This window comes from Gallinula chloropus (genome assembly GCF_964237585.1).
Source record: "Gallinula chloropus genome assembly, chromosome: 1".
Taxonomy (NCBI): domain Eukaryota; kingdom Metazoa; phylum Chordata; class Aves; order Gruiformes; family Rallidae; genus Gallinula; species Gallinula chloropus.
The window spans coordinates 35317529-35341197 of NC_140085.1; the positions used below are offsets into that span (position 1 = coordinate 35317529).

A 23669-nucleotide genomic window follows, 5' to 3' on the forward strand; every position below is an offset into this window, starting at 1 on the left:
TATTGGTCATGCCTCACAGGATGCAGTGCACCTGCTCACTCTAGGTGTTTAATTGGCTGAAGTCTGAGAATTTGATTAAATTCTTACCTCCTTTTTTGTTGTTTTTTTTTTTTTCTCCTCATAGTCTCCTGAAATAAGGGACTTAAGCCATAGGAAACTATGAATTTGGTTAGAAAAAGAAAAGTTTTATCTTTTTAGGATTTCATAATTGAATGGATTATATGGCAGGGGGTGGGGAAAGGAGCTTAATTTTTGTTCTTTTTTTCTGTGTATGTGCCAGTGCTTTTGTTAGTAATCAGGTTCCTTTGGTTCCCATTGCATAGTAACCCATGTGTGTCTGCATGGGTAAGAAACAAATTGGGGGGAGGGGATGTCAGGGAGAAAAATGTATTAATGAATTTATCAACTTTGAATTTCTGGAACTTGTTTCAAAGTCTTTAAAATAGAGGATCAGTTTAACACTGTTACTAGTCAGCAGTGCTGGACTAGTATCAGTTTAACTCTGTTACTAGTGTGTGGGCAAAATGCAATTTGAGATGAAATATACAAGTTAAGTAAAGAATAGAAGGCAACAAATGAGTGTGAAATTTGGAGAGCATTCAAATCCTGAACTTCCTGATGGCCTCTACTCCCTTTTGCACAGTTCCCAGCTGGTCCTGCTTGGTCACACCCTTAGATTCTCTTTACATCTGTGATCTCCTTTGTTTCCTTAACTCCGTAGGTGATTACCTACAATGCCTTTAATGTGCAAGGTGGTTTGTTATGGGTTATTCTGGTGGGACACGTTTCTGAAAGCAAACTTCTCTTTGCTTTACCTTCAGGCTTCCATCTCTAGCTTCCAGTGAAGCTTCTTCTATCTCACGTGCAAATTTACTTCCATTAGTTTCAAAATATTATAAGTAGCTTATTACAATGAAGATTATATTAGTATTTTTAGTGGAAAATAAATTAATTGCTTTTCTCATTTTCAGATGGGCACCTTTAAAGCACATGATGGTGAATACTTTTTAGAACCTCTGATGAAAGCAGATGGAGGTGAACATGAAGATGAACATAACAAACCACATCTTATATACAGGCATGAAGAAATTAAAAAAACCTATCAGAAATCCCATAAACCTTGTGAAGTTTCAGGTATAGTCATACTTAAGATTTCAATGTGAATTTTTCATGTGTCAGATGTTTAAAGAAAAAAATAAAAGGCATGGTTTAAATTTCATATGTAATATTTATCTCTCCATTATTCTGTTAGAACCTACACACTTTTTTCACCTAGGCTTGTCAGCCATTTCTCTTTTCTGCCAGTGGCTTATTGAAATGTAGGACAAAATGTGCATGTTAAAAAAAGTTATTGCCAGAATTGCATTGAGAATTTACTTTTACACCTACATTGACCCATATGTAAACATTTAAAGAATAGATCCACGGGAGCTATTGTTGATAATGAAGATAACGAATTGATTACAAGTCTAACAGATAATACAGGACATCTGTCTTCTGTAATAAAAGCAGTATATAACATTACCCACTAAGGTAGATTTTTCTCCTTATAAGTATTTTAACAACTTATTCATACTACATATTCATAGCATTGAGGGTTTTTTTTTTTAAATAAAGGACAGTGAAGTTAACTTACAAGCACACTACTAGGATATGTGACGACTGACTGGTGGTACTTTCACAGCTTCACAGTATATAGGCAAATCATTAGGAACAGTAACTTGAGTGAGAATGTCTGCAATGAAAGTGACTATGAAAGAAAAAACTTTACTAATGCCATGAAGCAGTGAGTAGAAAGCACAGTGCTTTAATGTTTTTTAGTGAGACAGCAAACTTTCAGCAGTTTTTCATAGCCTTGTATGCATCTTTGTAGTCAGAAAATAGTACGATGCAAGAAAGGCACCTGCAGCTACCATCAAAGTGTGAAAGCTAGAGAAAAGAAAGGGGTTAGAAAGGATTTATTTGAAATTGTAGGTGTCCATAGACTCATTCTAAACACTGAGATACCATCTGCTTTGGGATATAATGATGTAGAAGCCTTTGAAGATCCTGCCTGTACAATGCACTTCTTAACCTTTGCTATTATACTAATGCCATTTAAAAAATATTTTCACTTTGTTTGAAACATAATTTGATTTCTTTTTTCAAGTCTAGTGACATAATAAATGCTGTTATTTTGCTTTTGATAGAGGCATACAGGCTTCATTTATTTGACTTCAAAGAAAACACAAATGGGTAGAGATTCACAATAGGAGAAAGCAGCTTATATTTGGTTCAGCTTGGCATTTAGAAACATCCTGTCTAATTAAAATTCTACACCTTTCATGAGACTGAAATCTGCATTTATGCATTTTGAATGTGCTTGCACTCCAGGAATGTTCAAGCAAGGCTGAGTGCATAAATGCAAATATCTGAAGGAAAGGAAAATAATATTTCAAATTTACTTTCTTAAGGAATATCTGTCCGGATGTTTGAAAACATAAATTGCAGAAATAATAGTTCAACTTGGGTGGCTAGTGCTTTTACTTTTGGAAAACTCTTAAAGCATATTATATATTGAGGAACAATATGTACAGTATTCTGCTTTCCTGTAGATACTGAGGCCAGAAAGCAACCATTAAGATCACCTTTCACTAGAATTTGTCGGCTGTGTTTCTTTTCTTTAGCTCTATGTCAGCAAGCTGATGCTATCTACTCATTGATTGTCATTGCAGAACAAGGAGTTAAGACTTTTAAACAAAGTCAAGCAAGTGTTGTCACTCCTGAGTCTTTTTTTAATGATGAATAATAGGTACTGAACCAAAGCAGAGGTTTTTGCATCTGTGGGGTTTTTCTATGTTGCTTAGAGAATTCTATTACTATGAGGAACCCAGTGTGAGGAAAAAGGCTCCAAGCATTTAGACTTTGATCACTTCCCCCTTGTCATTTATTGGAGCAACTACAAAAGACTGAGCCAAGGATTACTGTCAATTTTGGGGGAGGAAAGCTGCAGAAATGTTTGTGGAGAAAAACTCTGTGTTGTTATGTTTCTGTCCTTCTAAAGAAGAGATTTGTTTCCTTTAATGCTAGTCTTGCCTGGTAATTTCACATCCTCCTTTCAAAAAGGAACAAAGTATATCAAGGTATACTTGTGATCAGGAGTTTCTTTAAGTGAACCTTGACAGAGGATATGGTGAGGTTTGAAATTAGACCATGATAATTACTTCTAAAACTGTCTAACTCACCTTTTTCTCACTTCGTACTTGTTTCTTCTAAACTAAATTGCTGATGAAAAATTAATTGGAAACCCGGCTACAAGCCTTACTCAGTCAGGATAGGACATCATCTGCGTTTCCTCTACACATAAATCCTGTTTCCTTATTTCAGAGAAGCTCATCTGAGTTTGCCATAATGTTTTGGTTTTTTTTTTTAATGAATGATAGCTTTACTCATCCGCTTGTTTATTGCTGGTGTTTATAAACAAAATGAATTTGATTTGTTCCAATATCGAATTTTTTGTCTGGTCCATAAATTCAGTTCATCCTAAAGTCCCACTTTAAATATAGATCCTGTTCCCATTTTGCAAGTAATTATTTATCTGAAAAAACACACACTTTCTATGTCTTAGTAAAGATAATGAGCATGTGAGACTGCTTCAGCTTGTTCTCTTCAGTGCATCAGTCAGTCTGAACATGTCTGACATATGTAGGTATTCATGGAAAAGTTCCTTTTTCAGAGCAAGTCCCCAAATTCTCCCCTTGTTTTTGTTAGTGCTAATAGTTTTTTGCAATTATCATAGCTGTATTTGGTGACTGACTTCATTGCTTCCTCTTGTTCTTCTGTGGTTGCTTTGTGGCTGCATTGTGCCTTAACTTTAAAGAGAACAGACTATTGACCTATCACAAGTAGCTTAAATTTTATGGATGAGTGCTCTTCCCTTGAAATACAGAATATGTAGCTTTAAATCCACAGATTTAGTTGAAGGTGACAGAGTTGGGATCTCTGAATTCTTGAGTCACTGCTATAGTCACTAAGCCATTAGAATAAAAATCAGCTAGCTTTGAGAGGAAAACTAAGCTTCCAGAAAGACAGTGGAGGGCTGGAGTGTCTAGTTAGGTGGTTAAGTTCTGGAGAGTAGTGAGAATTCATATGTGCTTTTCAGTGAAGTATTTTCATGGGGGTTGGTGCTGAGGTGTCTCCCTAATCAATGCAAGGATTTTGTGTCAGGCATCAGAAGCCTCTGTTGGCTTGACTGTACAGCATAATTGGAAATATTGTAGTTATCTGGAGGCATCTGAGCAGGTTATATAGATCCTTCAGAACCTGACCCTACATAATTAACAAAGCTGTCATGGAAGTCACCAAAGTCTTTTGATGTGTACTTGCTTATGAAGTAAACTCCATATAACATTTATATAAATGAAAAAGTTAATAAGGACTTGAATCCAGCACTGAGACCTAGTCTTTGTTATGGTTTCTTTTGATTGGTTCTGTTGGTGTCAAAGGTTGGGAGGGGAGGAAAGAGTATTTTGTTTAATTAACTTGCTTCCTTTGTTACACTGCTTAAACTGTAGTGCTTATCTCCTTCCAGCCTGCCTGTTTGCATTATACTACATTCTAGGAACTGTATAATACTGCTATCTCTTAACTAAGTTTTAGCTTTCAATGTTTAATTTAAAAATTTTGGTTTGCCTGTTTATGTCTTTAAATTTAGAAATTGCATTCAACAGTAAATGTTTTGTTTTTATTTTCAGAAAAAGAGTTGAAGAGCAGCACTTTACTACATCCAACCTTCAGCAGTTTAAATGAAGAGAGCAGTGTTTTACAGAAGTCTCACAGTTTAGAGTATGCTTTAAATAACCTATCTATAGAGGATGATGGCAATCCACATTCCAGAAAAAAACGTTTTCTTTCCTATCCAAGATATGTAGAGGTGATGGTTACAGCTGACACCAAGATGGTTCGTCACCATGGGCAGAATTTACAGCACTACATATTAACGCTGATGTCAATAGTAAGTAAACTTAACTTCATAAGTATTAGCACTTTCAGTTATTTTTGTTCACTTGATTCCTCTTCTGCAGCTTCCTTGTCTTGTGATTTGATTGAATCCTGTATTAAAAAGAGATTCTATATACTAGAAAAAAAACCCCAAACAAACAAACTAGAGCCAGAACTTTGGATTGTGGATCTTTTCAGTTCAATGCAGTAAGGTGTACAGATGAAACACTGTGACCTATTTCCTGATTTGCTGTTTTGTTAGAAGAATTCTTAAGCTTCACTGAGTCAAACATATAGATTAATTAATGCAGACAGAGGTTAAAAGGCATTGTGAAAAAATGCTTGGTTAGAGTAATCCTCATTTTTTCAAGTAATTTCAAATTAATATGGATCAGACTCTGAGTTGGCATCACTTAGTTGAGCTCTTCTGTGGTGCTTTTTTTTCCTTGAACCAAGAGTCGCTTCTTGTACTGATTCAGAATCTAGTACAGTTAAGTTCTGTAAAATCAAAAAGTTTACCATGATATCTGTTCAGCTGCTGTTTAGGAAAAGGTGTGCTAAAATGTTTTGCATAGTAATTATTTCTAAATTTCTGTCCTTTCATCTACTCAAGAAGCTTAATTTACATGAAACTGCATCTAAGTGTGGGCTTGCAAATTATGACACCTACATATAGGTATCTATGGAGATACCTGCTTTAAATAATATAAAGTACAAGGCTATTAACTCAACTAGTCACTCACATCTGATTTTGGATGAACAGAATAGCTCTCTAGTTTTCACTGGGATCAATTTGTTTCATAGAAGTGTCCAATGCCATTTAAGATGCTATAGAACATCTGACTGGGCTTCAACTGTTGCTTCCCAGAGGTGTGCAAGTCTCCTGTAGACCATGTGTCATATCTGTCAGGTCTATGTAGGTGTCTGATAACATACAATATCTGAAGTGACACTAGATAAAGTATAGTTGGGCAACTGAACTGAGCTCTGCTTACAATAATGAATAGACTATGCCAGCTAATGGAAGTAGAAGTGCTGGTGCCTATTATACAGATGTAGGCACCTAAATTTAGAAGATGGGATTTTCTTGAATTTATAAGAGAAATAATGAATGACATTTTAAGGAAGATTAGTATTCTTTAATTAGAAAAACAATTCTGATCTTTCTACTGGCAGTGTGAAGGTCTGAAAATTCATGTATTAAAGCAATTTTTAAATACTGATTTATTTTTTTTTTAAACAGCATTGACTGAATTTGGAATTTTTACAGGAAAAACTGATCCCAAAGATGCCATTTTTATGAAGTTACTTTTTTAAGTACAGAACTATACTAAGAGCTGAAGTGGTCAAAACATTTAAAATGGAAGTTGTTTCTTACAAAACTTCACAATAAGATTAAAGGAAACATTTATTGTATGATTTTCATTAGGTGAAATGGTTGTGATTCAAATTAATGTAATTCCTAATGGTCTTTTTTTAGAACAATCATTGTTCCTGCATCTATTGGTGGTGTACATTGAACCTCTATTCCTTACAGTGCAGTGCTTTTTATGTCTGATTATTTGCATAACAGACTTGTACTAGGTAAATGGCATATGCCTTGTATAATTGCTGTTAAAGGTAGTCTGTGTGAACAGATAAGATCTAGTATTTAATAATACAAGTATGAGTGAAAGAATACTAGGTCTTTGCTAAAAAGCTTGTGATTTCATTCTTGCACTTACTTATATAAAGTGTAAAAGTAGGGTTTTGGGCAGTTGTTGCTGTCTGAGGTAATGGCATACAATAAAACACTACATCTTTTCATGTGAATTTAATGTCTTTACTGTGTTATTCACTAAGACATATAACTGGCATCTTCTGTCAGCTCTTATTCTACATGTACATCTACAACTTCTGAAGATAATCTTCAAACAAAAGTTTGTTGAGAATTTATTTCTAGAAATGTTTATCTTTTATTAATGCACTTCTTAATTCTGAAAGATGTTCTTCAGTCCAATTCTTAGTGGAGTATGGAGGAAATTCAGATCAATTCATTTACCTTCTATGGGAAACATTTCAGTGATGTCATAGAATTACAGAAGTATTTACAATACTCTTCTGTCTGTTCTTTTCTCTTAATTCTCCTTCCCCACAATACTTATTTTTCCAATAAACTAGTAATAGAAGAGAATAAGAAATCAAATGACTACCAATCCTTGCTATGTAATCCATATTAGAATTCGTCAGTATGCAGGTGGGTCATGCCTTGACCCACAGCCTATTAGTGTTTGAAACAGAACCATTATTAGTCTTATTCCATTACCCATAAAGGGAAGAAATGAAACTATTAAAATTTATCTTTTTTTGCCATTATACAGATAGCTTTGCTTATTAAATTTAATGGGTACTTGTATCTGGTCAAGCAGTGTCTCCTGCTACAGGAAATTGTCAGGTTGCTGGCGGTTTAAATGAATTGAGCATTATACTTCACTCTTACAATCATTCTGAAACTTTTAAGGATCTTCGGTTTTGGCTTGGATTTTAAAGAAACCAAAAAAGTTAAAGCATATAAATCCCATTAAATTTTAATGAAACTTAGACATCTAGCTCCCAGAAGAACCTTTGAAATCCTGGCCCATTTTTTTGTATCTTTTTTTTTTCTTAGCATCAAGAAAGTGAGCAAAGTAAACTTGCTGCTATAGGATACTGTTTTATGAGTGGAAAATAAGAACTGAAATATACTGCTAAATATTTTTAGGGTTTTAAGTGTCTTGTCACTCATCCAATTCAACCTGAAAAGGCTTAACTCTCAGCATGCGAGTAATCCTATTGAACTGGAACTGGAATGTGTTTTCTCATTTCTTTAAAATTGCAGAAATCTTGGCAAGATGAGTCTTCACAGTATTTACACTGTGTCTTGGAAATACTAGTTCTGATTGAAACATATATTTAAAGTACAAAAATAACCTTTGCTGTAGGACTTTATCAAAAACTTTTGTATTGATGGACTAAGTGGCATTATCTAATGTGAAATAATAAAATAATAAAGCGAGCTGTCATTACTTAACTTGCAATGTTCTTTCGTGTTCCTCCAAGTGTTGCATCAGCAGAACAAGTGGTAGGTTCTATTAGGTGCCCTAATAGGGTTAGAAGCTGGAGGACTGCATCTTAGACATATTGTGTTTGAAGTCCCTAATACAAAGGCTTGATTTTTAGTAGCTGAATTAAGACACTGAGGTTTACTGTAAAAGTAAAACCTCATCAAATCTGGTTCCATGGTATGTTTTCAGGTACTGTCCTAATTTTTTGCATTACATACCTGGTTAGTGACATCATTTTAAAAAATGTGCTACTTGTATAGTTTGGTAGTGGAAAAGCTTCTTGGTCTGTTCTTATTCTGCTTGTAGGAAGAACTTTGTAATTTTGATTTTCTGAAAAGAAAATTTGACATGTGAAACAACCTGAGATAGGGCTGTATTGGCCAGCTCAGACAATGACCTTGGCTGGCTGCCTAGTCATGTGAGTGCTAGAGTTGGAGATGGGAAGGGGGTAACCATGCATTCAAGGAGAGGATCGGGACAGCATCAGTTTAGATCATTTAACTTAAATTTTTCTATTTGTAGTCTTGTGGGTTTTTTTGCCATTCTGACAATTAATTGTGTAACACAATTAATTGTGAAATGTTTTCTATGTGGAAACATCCTGTGCAGTAGTGTGCTACCTTTGTCATTAAAAAACACCAAATAATTTTGTTATAGCTTATACCACAGAAGTTTAAGAATTTTTTTATACTTTCTTTATAGTTCATATTATACAGCTGTTAATATTTCATTTCATAACATTTTGGGAAAACATAAATGCATACTAACACTTAAGAATATTTGACATTACTGATTCTGTCATATAGTCATCATTTAAAAATAGGCAATAGATTTTGAATAATTTGTTAATTTGCATGACTAGACTCTGAAAGGCAAGAATAATATTCAGAGTTTAGAGATGAGTATACTTTTTCTTGACTCTACTGCTTAGACTACTAAGCTGGTATTTTACCCCTTTTTCACTCAGATCAGTGTACTACTACTAATGCTGCAGGAATGTTCAGTGAAATCTGGAGAGCCAGCACAAAGGCATTTCTTGCTTAAGCTCTGTTTCTCCTGTATGTATAAAATCACATGATCTTGCACACACTGATGTGGATAAAATGAAAATAGATGTTTGATTGTATACCAGTGAATATACATAGCTGGAAACAATTGTCTCCAAAGTATCATTCATACAAAATTCTCTTATTGCTTAACTTGACATATAGATGTCTACATGGATATAAAAAAATCCCTAGTTTTTTCAATTGTGACAGCCCTTGTATTCCAGCTTCAGTGTGTCTGTATATTAAATATCATTAAATATGTTTCTTCATGACATCTTGAGGTCCTCCAGCTATTAGAGAGGTATTAGAGCTAGCAGTGTCCCCAGATGGCCAATGCAGCCAACAGCATTCTGGCTTGTACCAGAAATAGCGTAGCCAGCAGTACTAGAGAGGTGATCATCTCCCTGTTCTTGGCACTGGTGAGGCTGCACCTTGAGTTCTGTGTTCAGTTTTGGGCCCCTCACTACAAGAAAGGCACTGATGTGCTGGGTACCAAAGCTGGTGAAGGGGCTAGACCGTGTCTTACAAGGGATAGGTAAGGGAACTAGGGTTGTTTTAGTGTGGATAAAAGGAGGCTGAGGAGAGACCTTACCACTTTCTACAACTGCCTGAAAGGAGGTGGTAGCCAGGTGTGTGTCTCTTCTCTCAAGTAACATGTGACAACTTCAAGTTATCACAGAATCAGAATCACAGAATTATCAAGGTTGGAAAAGACCTAAAAGATCATCTAGTCCAACCATTCACCTATTACTACTAGCTCCCACTAAACCATGTCCCTCAATACAACATCTAGTCTTTCCTTGAACACCCCCAGGGTCAGTGACTCCACCACCTCCCTGGGCAGTGCATTCCAGTGCCTGACTACCCTTTCAGAGAAGTAGTGCTTCCTAATGTCCAGCCTGAATCTCCCCTGGCGCAGCTTGGCCAAGGAAGGCTTAGATTGGATGTTAAGAACAACTTCTTCACGGAAAGGTTTGTCAGTCATTGAAACAGGATGCCCAAGGAAATGGTTGAGTCACCATCTCTGGAGGCATTTAAAAGACCTGTGGGTGTGCGTAGGGATGTGGTTTAGTGGAAGACTTAGCAGTGGTGTTAACTTGTGGACTTGTTAACTGTTGAACCTAAAATGTCTTTTCCAACAGGAATTACTCTGAAATAAATCCTGCGTTATATAGACAGGCACATACCTGGCCATCCGTATAATTCACTGCTGTTAGTGCTGTTATGTTAATGTGGTTGTTGTTAGATATGCAGTTGTTGTTAATTAGATATTTAACAACTAGGCTAGTATTTGTCTCTCTTATTTTCTTCTCAGTAACACAGGATTCAAGGTCTGTCCCTACAGTGAAGCCTGAGTACTGCTTAATTATGACAAAGACCTTGCTCTAAGCTACCTGGAACTCATCTTGTGTATGAGGAGGAGACATTCAGTTGAGCAGCACTTGTATGTCTTTGTCTGGGTAGCTTCTAATAGCTAGAGAAATCTGGCTATGGTTGTGCTTTGTAAAATTACCTTTTTGGGTAGTTTCTTTTACATATTGAAAAGAAGGATGCTTTGACATTTGAACTGCACAGGATGGTGTGATCTGATCATGGCAGTGGTCTGTATTTTCATCCAAAGGCTGTAGATGATAATGATTAAATCACCCTTTACTGAGTTACTGTGATATTAAATGGATATATATCTTTGCTACCATGTCAGTCCCAAATTATAAGACAAAACACAGGCATTCCTGGCAGGGTGACTCAGCCTTTAAAAGGGAAGTATTCTACTTTTGCACAGTAGGAGCCATCTGGAACCTCTACTTGGTTAATTCAGGGGATGCAAGGTTGAAGAGCACTTGAGTAAGCGGACAGGAGATGACCTAAAAATTTTTAGGAAGAAAGGTAACTCTGCAGTCTGTAGTTATGCAAGTTGGCATGAGGTGTTTCTGTTGGCATTAGTTTCTACTCATGAAAGAACAGGTTTGTACAGAAATATGGATGTAACAGGAGCAAAAATTACACAGCTTTCTCATTCTCCCAGTGAAATAATAAACTTGATGACTTCTGTATCTCATGACTTCAGATAATTCTGTGGTCTTGAGAAATATATGACAGAATCAGGATGTGGCAGTGGAAGAAGTGAGGGAAAAATCTCCCATAGTCTGGACATGTCACATCCTTTCAGCACTACAATGATAAATAAAAGACTGTTGGAGCCTGCAAAAGGCATGGGAGCTAAGAAGTGATACCATGCTGCTTTCAAGGGATGTGACTGCTTGTATGGTCCTGGTGCCATGGTTCTGCATATTAGAGAAGAGGAAAGAAAAAGAGATGATACAATATTTAGGGGAATAAAAATTCTGAGTGAGTCCAATTTGGATATACAATATACTTATCTTCGAGCCTGTAGTTACATTCGCTTGTTTACTAGCTCTTTTTATAGATAGGGTAGTTTACTACAATTCACAGCCCTAGTTTAATGGACAATTACAACAGGCAGATTGAGAGAAACTAAACTTTGTTGTGACCAAATTGCTTCCAGTCACCTGGCAGCCACACCTGTGGTGTTGACAAAATCTGACTTAAACTTTGAGAATTTCATGAAAATGAAAGCTGTGATCCTTCCACTGAAGGGTAACTAGCTTCATTTTTTGGCTTTTTTCCCCCCTTCTTTCTTTGTTGATGTGCAGTCTAAACTGTTCTGTGGTGTGGATGCTGAGTCTGAAAAATCTCTTGAAACTAATTTCCCTTTGTCTTGGCTATTACCTCCTACTTCTGTAAAGCCTAGATTTAGATCACTGTAAAGAAAGTAGATCTGGAAATTGTAAATAACTCTTGCATTCTATCAAATTCCTATCCTTTTTCATGGTGCTTCTGATAAGAGAGCATTGGAAGAGGTATCCTTAGGATACATAAGCAGGGAGTACTTAGCTCTTTATTTTTTTCACAGATCTTTGATACTTCCCTGCATTGACTTATTTCAAGTCTCAGTTGATGATTTTAGCCTGTACAGTTCCCTAGGTAAATCTTCAAGTTGGCTTGAGGTTTTCACCTCTCAGGCTTTTCCTCCTCACACATGTGTTGAGCCAATGTGTAGAATACACCTTCCTTCACCGGTAAGGGTGTCTGATTATCAGCACAGTCACTTGCTCTTTGATCTTTCAAAAGCAATAACTGAATGTTTTGAGGTCATCAAAATGCCCATGAGAGGCGTGACTCAAAAGTAGGGTTAATGACAGTAGTGGTACTATTAGTTTAGTAGGAGCTTACTTGCCTCCAGTATAAGAGAAAGTATGCTTCAGAATCTGAAAAGAACTGTTCACCTCACACATCTAAGTGATGTAACTTGAAGCCTCAGCTGTTCTCCAGACAGAGATAGCCAGTAGGTAATTCAGATATGGTGTTGAAGGTCCTGCAACAGATTTTTTTCAGGTGTGCAGTGAGATATTTTCTCTTCTTAAACTTACTGTCTAATGCATCTCATCTGAGGTATGAGTAACTTGTATTGGGTTTTGAAGAAATACTTTTGCTCAAATATTTTAAATGGACATTGTGTCAACAAGCAAGAAAGACACCTGACTCTGCGTTGGTTTCTTTGTCTCCTCTGTTTTCATATTTTTGTTAGCAGATAACCTCAACAGACAGCACTTGTACAACAGTAACATTGTTTTTTCAAAGGATTGTTAATGTACTTAAGGGAATGTCCACTGGCTGCAGTAATATCCATAAAGAAGAACAAGAAATGCTAATGTTGAATCACAAACAGCTCCAGCTTGGACTCCTTGCCAGATCATTCTATTCGCCTAGAACTGGAGATGAATTCTCTTTCTATAAGCTTGGGGAGTGGGCCTGTGTAAACCTCAGGAAGCCTAACAGGGACAATTGCAAGGTCTTGCAGTTGGGTTGGGTTAATCCTCAGTATTGGCACAGCCTGAGACTGAATGGATTGAGAGCAGCCCTGCTGAGAGACTTGGGATACTGGTAGATGAATAATTGGATGTGGGCCAGCAATGTGCACTTGCAGCTCAGAAAAACAACTGTATCTTCAGCTGAATAAAAAGAAACATAGCTATCAGTTTGAAGGAGGTGACTCTCCCCTTCTACTCTGCTCTCATAAGGCTCTACCAGAAGTACTGTGTCCAGCTTTGGGGCCTCCAGTACAAGAAAGATGTCGACCTGTTGGAGCAGGTCCAGAGGAGGGCCATGAAAATGATCAGATGGCTGGAACACCTCGGCTGTTCCTCAGTGAGGAGAGACAGGCTTGTTTATCCTGGAGAAAAAAAGGCTCCAGGGAGACCTTACTGTGGCATTTTAATATATAAAGAGGACTCTTAAGATAACGGGACTTTTTACTAAGGCCTGTAGTTAACAGGAAAAGGTGTAATGGTTTTAAACTGGAAGAGAATAGATTGAGTTTGCATATAAGGAAGACTTTTTTTTTTATTATTATTATTTTATGGTGAGGGTGGTGAGGCACTGGAACAGGTTGTTCAGAGAAGTTGTGGATGTGCCCCATCTTTGGAAGACTTAAAGGCCAGGTTGGATGGGGCTTTGAGCAATGATCTAGTGAAAGATGTCCTTGCTGTGGCTGGGGGTGGGGTTGGACTAGAAGGATCTTTGAGTCCCTTCCAACCCAAACCATTCTAGGATTCTGTTTGCTCTATGTCTATAGTAGTGTCTGTTTTAGTATTATAATCTAGACATGAGCCAGTCTGGCTTTGTGTCCTGGTTCTGGCCAGGCCAGAGTTAACCTCCCCAAGCAACCAGCCCAGGTGAGCTGAGTTAGCCTGGGCTGTTTCCACACCACCTTGGTTTGGGAGGGGTGCTCCTGAATGCCTCCAGGGCAGTCCGAGTGTGGGCAGGGTGTCATGGTGGTCCTTGTGTTGTGCAGCACTCTGTTACCATTGGGCCAATAAGGTGCTCTTTTATCACTGGGTGTAAGTGAAGTTTGCTGCCAGCTGTTATTGTTCCCCTTTCACAGTGATTTTGGTCAATAATCTGTCCTTATCCCAGCCCACGGAAGCTCTGTCTGTTTCCTCTCTGGGAGTGAGTGGTGTGCTCAGCCACTGCTTTGGGCTGAACCATCACGCTTTGTTACTTTTCCCAGAAAAGATAAACTTACAGAGAATTTGTTACAGCACAAACCTGTTGTAAGTGGTTCTTATACCAGCTTACGTGCTAGGAGAGTCAGTCCTCAGGACAAGCACCTTCACATTACAAGCCAAAGATCCTTGCAGATCTCACTCCAAATTCCTCTCTGGAATTATATTGGAATAACATATGACCACATCTTCTGTTTCTTCTTTGCTAAAGAGAAGTAAAACTTGAAATAGTTGGGCTGGAATTAATCTCCCCTAGCCACATACATCTGAAAATGAGGTATTTTGTCTCCCTCCATGACAAAGGGATGAAGAAATGAAGTAACATCTTACTGGCTTGAAATATATATATGTAATTATTTATATTCAGATAGGCATGTCTGCACAACAGTTCATCCTTTCTCCTCTGTTGTCTGGTGAAGGGATTTAGACAGCTAGCTTACTGTTAGCTATGTGAGCTGAGATAAATGTGATAATTGCCTTATGTTATTCAAAGGTGACAGTTCATTCAGGAACATACCTTGGCTATTTCTCATACTTCAGGTGCAGGATAAATATCCTCTCTAGGTTTATCGAAGTGTCTCTCAAGCTAGAGAGAACACGTTATGAGCTAGATAGTTTGTGGTAGTTTAGAAGTTGTTTTAACAATGGTAAAATAGTAGGTTTATTCAAATTTACATAACCCCTTCTGCCTGTATATTGCTTGAGACTTTGTAAGCACCTGTTGTTGCATAAAGGTGTTCTGAATGTGTCTATGCCTAACTGAACTCTTCAGTGAGCTCTTGACAGACGCTCCTTATTTCCACCTTGGAATAATTGGATGCTTGCTGGTTAGTAGCCAAGAATGGAGCCCACATGGAAAGGAGCAGGCAATAGCTGTGCTGCTCTGAAATATGTTCTCCATGTGGATTCCAAAACTCAGGCGCCTTCCCTACTCTTATCAAATCCTCTATTTCCAGCTTTATATATCAACAAAAGAATGAAAGACAATGCCACACATTGTGCTCTCTTCAGTTCAGAGAAAGGGAAGGTATGAGTCAGTGGGAGCGAGTGCGCTCTCCATTCCAAACTTTAGCAGAATTACATTGTCTTAGGCACATAGTACTCATATACAGCTAATATGTGGTTTCATAAGCAATTTAAGTCAGTTCAGGTTTAGGCTACTTCAGAAAGAAGTCTGTTCTTCTGCACCTTTCACTCTGTCAGCACCTATGTTGCATGAGCTGCACCAGGAATGAGATCATATAACATGATACAAACCCAAAAATGAAAAAAAATGCAGAGCAGCTGAATCAGTTCCCTGATCCCGTTACTTTTGTAGCCTTGCAGCCTTAGCACAAGTCAGAAGGAGCAAAGCCAGTAGTTCTGTGTTTGGTGGCAACTCATATTTTGATCACTCTGTCATTCTACGACTGCTTTAAGCCAAACTGTAGAATCCATGTGGATGGGATGTCTAAAGTTGTTATTGGGAATAAATAATTTTTTTTACTGCTTTAATGAAGACTAAGTTTCAAAGTGGTTCACTTTGGTGTATGGAAATGGCTCCTGATTTTTACTATCTGGCTGGAAATTGTAGATAAAAATGCCTGTTGGGTACGTAAATACAAATTTTATGACTAAGGGAAGAAACCTTTGTATGTGTCACATCAGTTTTCAGTACAAGTTTACAACTTAGTCTAGCTTCCACTAAAAGCAGTGACAAAAAGCTTGCTGGTTCAAAGTTTCTTTCTAAAAGCCTCTTAATATTTCCCATATTAATTCTACAAATCATCCGTATAAAACAGTTTATATCTATGACAGTCTCAGTGATGCTATTTTTATTCTTTGATATTTTATCATGTTTACAATGTATAATAAGTATACTTTGTACACTGGCATTTCAACATGGTGTCAGTGTTTGGATATAAATATGAAATTCTTAAAACCTGTATTTTCTGCATTAAGAAGAATATTCTAGGATAGTTACTTTTATGTGGAAATTAGTACTGGAAAGCAGCATCTGTGCATGTTCTGCTCTTTGTATATAGTAAATACAAGCTATTTTGAGGTAGCATATTAATCTAAACAGTGCACAAGCCAAACTATACTTGGTCTGTCACTATATCCTTGTGTAGAAAGGTACAGCCAGATGCATGTTGTGAAGCAATGTGGAGTTTTTTTGATAACTTCTTTGCATGGAAAAGAAATATGGTTTATCAGATGAGTTTAATATTCTAAATTTCTTTTTTCTCTTTAGGTTGCAGCAATCTATAAAGATTCAAGTATTGGAAATCTTATAAATATAGTTATTGTAAAACTAATTGTCATTCACAATGAACAGGTATGAAAAATAAATATTATAAAGACTTATACATGAATTTCCATTTTAATTCCAATTTTAAAATATTTTCTTTTTAAACACAAAGTATTTTCTTTAAGTATTTCTTAAACTAGGAGACTAAACGTGAAATGTGAGGTTAACTGCAGAGCTTTTATTTAGTGCCTGTATTTCCCACCTCTTTTTATGCCCCTTCTATTGACCTAAATGGACATAAATCACATACTGTATGAAAGCTTATGGCGTAACTACCTGAAGTGTGGTTATGTGCATGGAAACATGACAGGGAAATGACAGCTTTTATAGAGGGTTTTGATGGAGAGGTTTCAGCTCTAACAGCAGTAATATTTTAGGAGTCTTAGAAATATGCACTTCTTAAATACATGTTTTTATGCTTAGTTATTATACATTTCTTGACGGTCTCTTTTAAATATTTAACACATGGTGCATTCACAGAATCACAGAATGTTAGAAGTTGGAAGGGACCTCGAAAGATCATCTAGTCCAAGCCTCCTCACCTAGACTAAATCACACAAGAATGCATTCAGACAGGTTTGAATGTCTCCAAAGAAGGAGACTCCATAGCCTTGCTGGGCAGCCTGTTCCAGTGCTCAGTCACCCTCACAGTGAAAAAGTTCCTCCTTATATTCAAATAGAACTTTCTATGCTCCAGCTTGCCCTTGTCCTATTGCTGACCATTACCGGCTTCGTACTCCTGGCTCTCACCCTTTATGCATTTATAAACATTAATAAGGTCACCCCTCAGTCTGCTCTTCTCCAAGCTAAACGGGCCCAGGTCCCTCAGCCTTTCTTCATAAGGAAGGTGTTCCACTCCCTTGATCATCTTGGTGGCCCTGAGCTGGACTCTTTCAAGGAGTTCTATGTCCTTCTTGAACTGAGGGGTCTGGAACTGGACACAATATTCCAGGTGCAGTATCACTAGGGCAGAGTAGAAGAGAAGGACCTCTCTTGACCTACTAACCACACCCCTTCTAATACACCCTGGGATGCCATAAGCCTTCTTAGCCATGAGGGCACATTGCTGGCTCATGATCATTCTGATGTCCACCAGGGCCCCCAGGTCCCTTTCCCCTATGCTGCTCTTCAACAGGCCAGTCCCCAACCTATACTGGTACCTGGGGTTGTTCTTCCCTTGATGCAAGACCCTACACTTGTCCTTGTTAAATCTCATTAAACTTCTCCCTGTCCAACTCTCCAGCCTGTCTAAGTCTTGCTGAAGGGCAGCACAGCCCTCTGGTCTGCCAGCCACCCCTCCTGGTTTTGTGTCATCAGCAAACTTTCTGACTGTACACTCTATTCCTTCATCCAGGTCATCAATAAATATATTGAGTAGTATAGGCCCCAGTACTGACTCCTGATAGACTCCACTAGATACAGGTCTCCAGCTAGACTGTCCCATTGATCAAAACTCACTGGCTTCTTCCCTTCAACCAGCTCTCAATCAACCTCACTACTTGACCTTCCAGACCACACTTCCTCCGTTTAGTAAAGAGGATGCTGTGGCAGACAGTGTCAAATGCTTTATTGAGGTCAAGGTAGACCACATCTACTGCCCTACCATCATTTATCCACCTGGTTATATACTCATGAAAGGCTATTAGATTAGTCAAACATGACTTCCCCTGGGTAAAATCATGTTGACTGCTCCTAACAACCCTCTTATCCTTGATGTGTCCAGAGACAGCACCAAGGATAAGTCATTCCATCACCTTTCCAGGGATGGAAGTGAAGCTGATGGGTCTGTAGTTACCTTGGTCCTCCTTTCCCTTTTTGAAGACTGGAGTAACGTTTGCCAGTCCTCAGGCACCTCTCCAATTTCCCAGGATTTAGCAAAGATGATGGATAGTGGCCTAGCAATGACTTCCACCAGCTCCCTCAGCACCCTCAGGTGCATCCTGTCTGGACCCATGGATTTATAGATGTCCAGACAGCTTGATTCATCTGTGAACCAGTCCTCGCCAACCAAGGCAGACTCATCATTTATCCTGACTTTCTCTGGGGCTTCAGCCATCTGGGGCTCCTGCAAACAGTCTCCATCAGTGTAGACAGAGGCAAAGGTGACATTCAGCAACTCCACCTTCGTACTATCCTCAGTCACCAGGGCACCCACCTCATTCAGCAGAGGGCCTACCTTGCCTCTAGCATTAGTTTTATCTGTATTCGATTAAAATAATGGATTCTCATGATTGATGACCTGTAGGTAACTGAAGATATGATCCTACAGACAAATCTGTGTGAGTGGATTCTTATGCAGAGTCCTGATGACTTCCTTTCCATGCACAGTCATTATTTTGCAGATTAGGGACACGTAAAAAATAAGAAGCCTAAATGCATGGATATTAAACCCCTTCCTTTCTTTTTTCCCCATTTCTTTTTTAGGAAGGACCAGCTATCACTTTTAATGCAGCTACCACTCTTCGTAACTTTTGCTTATGGCAGCAAGCACAAAACGCTTTGGATGATGCTCACCCTTCTCATCACGATACTGCTGTTCTTATCACTAGGTACAGTATCTGAAGTAGCCATAATAGCTCAGCTAGGTGAGAAAAATGCTTCAGTTTCTTTAAGTCATTGTTTTTTAATCATTTCAGTGGTGATGTTCATAGGTGATTGAAGTGATTGTACTTCCTAAACCACCAATTTGGGAAGTACATGAGCAGTTACTCTGACAGTGCTTTGTTGGTGGATAACCACTTGATGAACCTTTTGTCAAAGATGATGGAAATTACTCAAAGATGTTAAACTTTTAGAATGAAATGGAATTTGTAACTGTTGTACAAATAGGTGGTAGGGACAGGGTGTTGTATGTCATGAAATCAGCTGAAGGATGCAGTAACAGTCAGCTCCTGATAGCCTGGGCATAATTAGAACCCCCAAATGCTTACAGATGGAAAACATTTAAATAATACTATATGTTCTTCCTGTACACTAATTGCTACAGTGAAGGTTCTGATATTCATTCACTGAAATATTTTCTTTCTTTTGTGGTTCTTTTTCATTACGTTCTTTCCCCACTCTTCAAGTTGGACACATTCCACCACTTGAAACCGTTTGATATTTGTCCTGAATTTTACATTATTATTTTGGAAATTGTTCCACTGTATAAAGTAGTTATAAGTATACTGCAATATGTGTATTTTTCAGCAGCACTTTGTGCTTGACCTACCTGAATTGCAGAGAAATAATGTAGAATTTGATTATTTCTTTTTTTAAAAGCTAGATAGAAAGCAATACTTCAAGCTTAGTTGCATGAATTTAAATTATTTCTTCTACTAGAATGCAAATTGTTTGAAAGGACTGTAAGATTAAAAATTGAGAATCAGATATGCAACTACTCTAATTAACTTAACAAAGGCGAAATACTTTAAAAATGTTATTTTAGTTGCTATAATAATTTTAATTAAATCTTTTCCTTCAAGGGAAGATATCTGCAGAGCTAGAGAGAAGTGTGATACTCTTGGTGAGTTATTCTTTTTTAATCAGCATGATTTTCTAACAGAAATTATGTAAGAGAATTTTACTGTAGGGAGAAAAATTCATTAGGAATAAATCAGAAAATAGGTGCAAAATTTAAGTCACACAGACACACACACAAAAAATCAACTTCTTGATGCTGTTCTGCCTTAGCACATACTTTGGTGCCATGTGGTTGCTTGTTTTCTGTCGATCTGCTGCATTGTGGAGGCATGATTTTCAACTTGGGTGCCATAGTATTTCTTTATAGAGTCAGTCCTTCTATGTGAAAACTCATTCTGTTAAGCTTTTATACAAGGATTCAATTTTGCAGGTTTAGCAGAGCTAGGGACAATGTGTGACCCACTACGCAGCTGTTCTATAAGTGAAGAAAATGGATTGAGTGCTGCTTTTACTATAGCGCATGAGCTTGGACATGTGTAAGTACCTATTTCCCAGCAGGTAACTTTTTTCTTTTGGATATCACCCATTTCCAGTGATGGGCTCCATGTCTCTTAAGTCTGCTAAATGCTTTTAGAAAAGTCATTATTTCTGCCCCATGCAGTAAGCCACCTCTGCCCACCACCTAGAGATAGAGAGAGTATGTTTTTTATAACCTGGCTGGTTGGTATCCTGAAGTATGGGAGATAACTGGCCATACAGCTGTAGTCTGTACTTTTGTCTTATGAAGTGGTTGGGACACTGGGTCAGGTATCTCAGGTATGCAACAGAGTCCTGTTAACTCCACTAGCCCTGATAGGGTTTTACCTTTAAGAAAAGACAATTATTAATGTAATGCAGAAATACTCTTCCTTGTGTTTGATCCTTTCAGAATACAGTAGAGTAACACAAAGAGAAATACTTTACACAGAAAAAATAAGAAGAGATGACAGCATTTTATTTTATGAAGCATACCTCATCAGTGATGGCAGAAAGGTGCTATACTCTATCTAGCTCCATGAGGCATGCCACAGTGTAGGTAACGATGACGTTACAGAGCTCAGTAGCTAGCGTGTTGATTTTCATGTGCCTGGAGTTCACTTAAATACATGCCATTTGTCATAGTACTTACACTGAAATATAAAATAAGATGGTGTTTAGTTACATGTATACGGTGTTTATGCACTTGGTAGTTTGTTTTTGTTACTGAATTTTAAGAGTTATAATGTGAATATTGAGATACTATGTTATGGACAGTTTAGTGATGGCCCGTACGTTCAGTTGAGGAGATGGGTTATTCATTTAAAGGAGCATATTCCCAAAACACTGGAGTTTTTCTGGTGAGCTAAAGAACTATGTAATTGTAAAATTCCTATTGTTTCCAGAATTAGTGAATTAGGAGACTTTTGGATGAGGAGAGAATTTTGTAAGGCCTATTGTCTCAATATCAGATAGTCATATTAAGTGAATCCCATTAAATGTTACGTCATTTTACAAGTCAAAGCTCAGGCATTTGCTGCTACAACAAAACCAGTTTCAATTAGTTATTGCTGAATTTATTTTGGAGTTTGTCTGTTTTGCTTTTTAGATTTAATGTGCCTCATGATGACAGTTTTAAATGTAAAGAAGCTGGAATTAAACATCAATACCATGTGATGGCTCCAACTTTAAATTACCACACAAGTCCATGGACCTGGTCAAAATGTAGTCAAAAATATATCACAGAATTTCTTGAGTAAGTATCAATATCATGCTATATTGGGGTTTTGGGTTGTGGTTTGAGGGGTGTGTGTCTGTTAGAATTTCATGATGTTTTGAGAAGCATTTCTAAAGGTATTGCTTAAATACCATTTTGAACTGTCCTTAGATTTAACTACTGATTTGTAGGGCCTCAATCCTCTAGAAAAAATACATTAATTTAACTCTTTGAATGATTCATGGCTTTGTTAAAGTTGTACTCAACACATAAAGCTAAGAAATTGTTGTTTGTGGTAGTTTCTTGCATATAGTGGAATTGTTTATTGAAATATCTTCAGTATCACTTTAGTAGGTCAGAATAAGCACACTTTACCTTTGGAAGTTTTTCTTTAAAGAACAAGTGGCCAGTATAATTTAGGCAATATTATTAGGTTTTTTTTCTGTCAGAATGTGAAAATGAGAAATAACAGCCAGAAAGCAAAAAAAATTAAGCTTTGTTTGCCTTGGACATAATGCAAAAGCCAGTAAAGGAAAATCGAGTGACTTAAAGTGTATTAATTTTAATTAAAGTCATTATATAGGCATGTAAACCCTGAACTCCACTGAGATATACATGTGTAAGTGTGGTGTGAGTAGCCTGCAAATAAAATAAGAGCAGTTTATTGACAAGTTGTTCTTGTTTTTTACAATAGTACTGGTTATGGTGAATGTCTCCTAGACAAACCTAGTGGAAGAATATATGATCTTTCATCTCAGCTACCTGGGTCAATGTATGATGTCAACAAGCAGTGTGAACTTATGTTTGGTCGTGGGTCACAAGTGTGCCCATATCTGGTGAGTGAACAACACTCAGAGTCTTACTCTGTAGTAAAAAATTAGTGAAAGGTACATTTAGAAATGAAATCTCAGGATTTCTAATTTAGGAAGAATTTTATCCTGAAAGATGTCAAAGTTCACGTTCTATTCTATTGAAATGGGAGGTGATCAGTGGAGAGCATTGCAGCTCCATATATTTAGAAATACACAGAATTAAAAAGTACGATGAATCAATTTTGATTTGCATAGGTATGAATGGGATTATAATTCCTTTAAAACATCGAGACCAGCATAAATTAAGGCTTCATGCAACTACTGTAAGAGAATTATTTCAACATAATCTACAATTGTTTTCACATTATAGCTCTTACCTTAAACTAAATGGTCTTTGTTATCTGCTTTTTTTTAGTGCTTTTTAAAAAATCTTATCTTGAAAGTAAATATATTGATTCAATATTTTTTCTGTATGTTTGGTCCAAAATGTAGATTCCATCTGCTTTGTCAAACAGTCAAAAAGTATTTTCATGCCTGTTAAAGTGTATATTTTGCATACTTTACTAAAAAAAAACCCGAAAACATTTAAAGCAGAATTGGGATCTGCAAAGAAAATGTGAGTTGATTAATAATAAAACTTCAGTTACATTTTGAAAACTTGAAAGTGTGGTCAGTGCAATATAAAATAAATGTAAATATCATTTTAAGACTTCATTCATTACTGTTAAAATGTCAAGTGGAGGTAGATTTTGGACCAACTTGTCAAATACTACTACTAGTATTGCAAGGCTTGTTGGAGCTGTTTAAAAGAGGTAATTTAAAATGAGATTAAGATTGGAGCTTTTGGGGAAGTAATATGTTTAGGAGGAGTTGGGCTTTATGGGAATATTACAGAAAAGTAAAGGGGGATTTGAAGACAATATTACTCAAAACTGATTTGTAAATTTTGTAGTTCATAAAGGCTTTCTACTAAGAGTCTTTTAACAATTTGAAAAGGATGCTTTCTTCTTAATTTTCTAGTTGATGTATTTTTAAGAATTCCAGTTACGAGTCTTTCTGGGGATTATACACAAACTGTGCTGCACAGTATCAACCGTAACCTCTTATATACTTCCTTCATTACATTTACTACTCAATTAGAAAATGGAGTTATCTATTACTTCTAATGGGATCAGTTTCAAATATTGCACATTTCTGCCTGGCCTTAAGCAAATTCCACTTTGTTTTTGTGGGG

The 23669-nt window shown here is 37.1% G+C and overlaps 1 protein-coding gene across 1 annotated transcript in view; it reads left to right on the plus strand.

The window, feature by feature from the left end:
* Positions 1-23669, plus strand: part of ADAMTS20 (ADAM metallopeptidase with thrombospondin type 1 motif 20) — a gene marked incomplete at both ends in the record, with an annotated part of 99163 nt that overhangs the window by 11974 nt on the left and 63520 nt on the right. Inside the window, 8 exons of the mRNA XM_084272636.1 lie at positions 972-1134; positions 4734-4993; positions 16433-16516; positions 18914-19038; positions 19954-19994; positions 20322-20427; positions 21516-21662; positions 22318-22459. Of these exons, the coding sequence (XP_084128762.1) occupies positions 972-1134; positions 4734-4993; positions 16433-16516; positions 18914-19038; positions 19954-19994; positions 20322-20427; positions 21516-21662; positions 22318-22459 (1068 nt within the window). The remainder of the gene's footprint in view (positions 1-971; positions 1135-4733; positions 4994-16432; positions 16517-18913; positions 19039-19953; positions 19995-20321; positions 20428-21515; positions 21663-22317; positions 22460-23669) is intronic.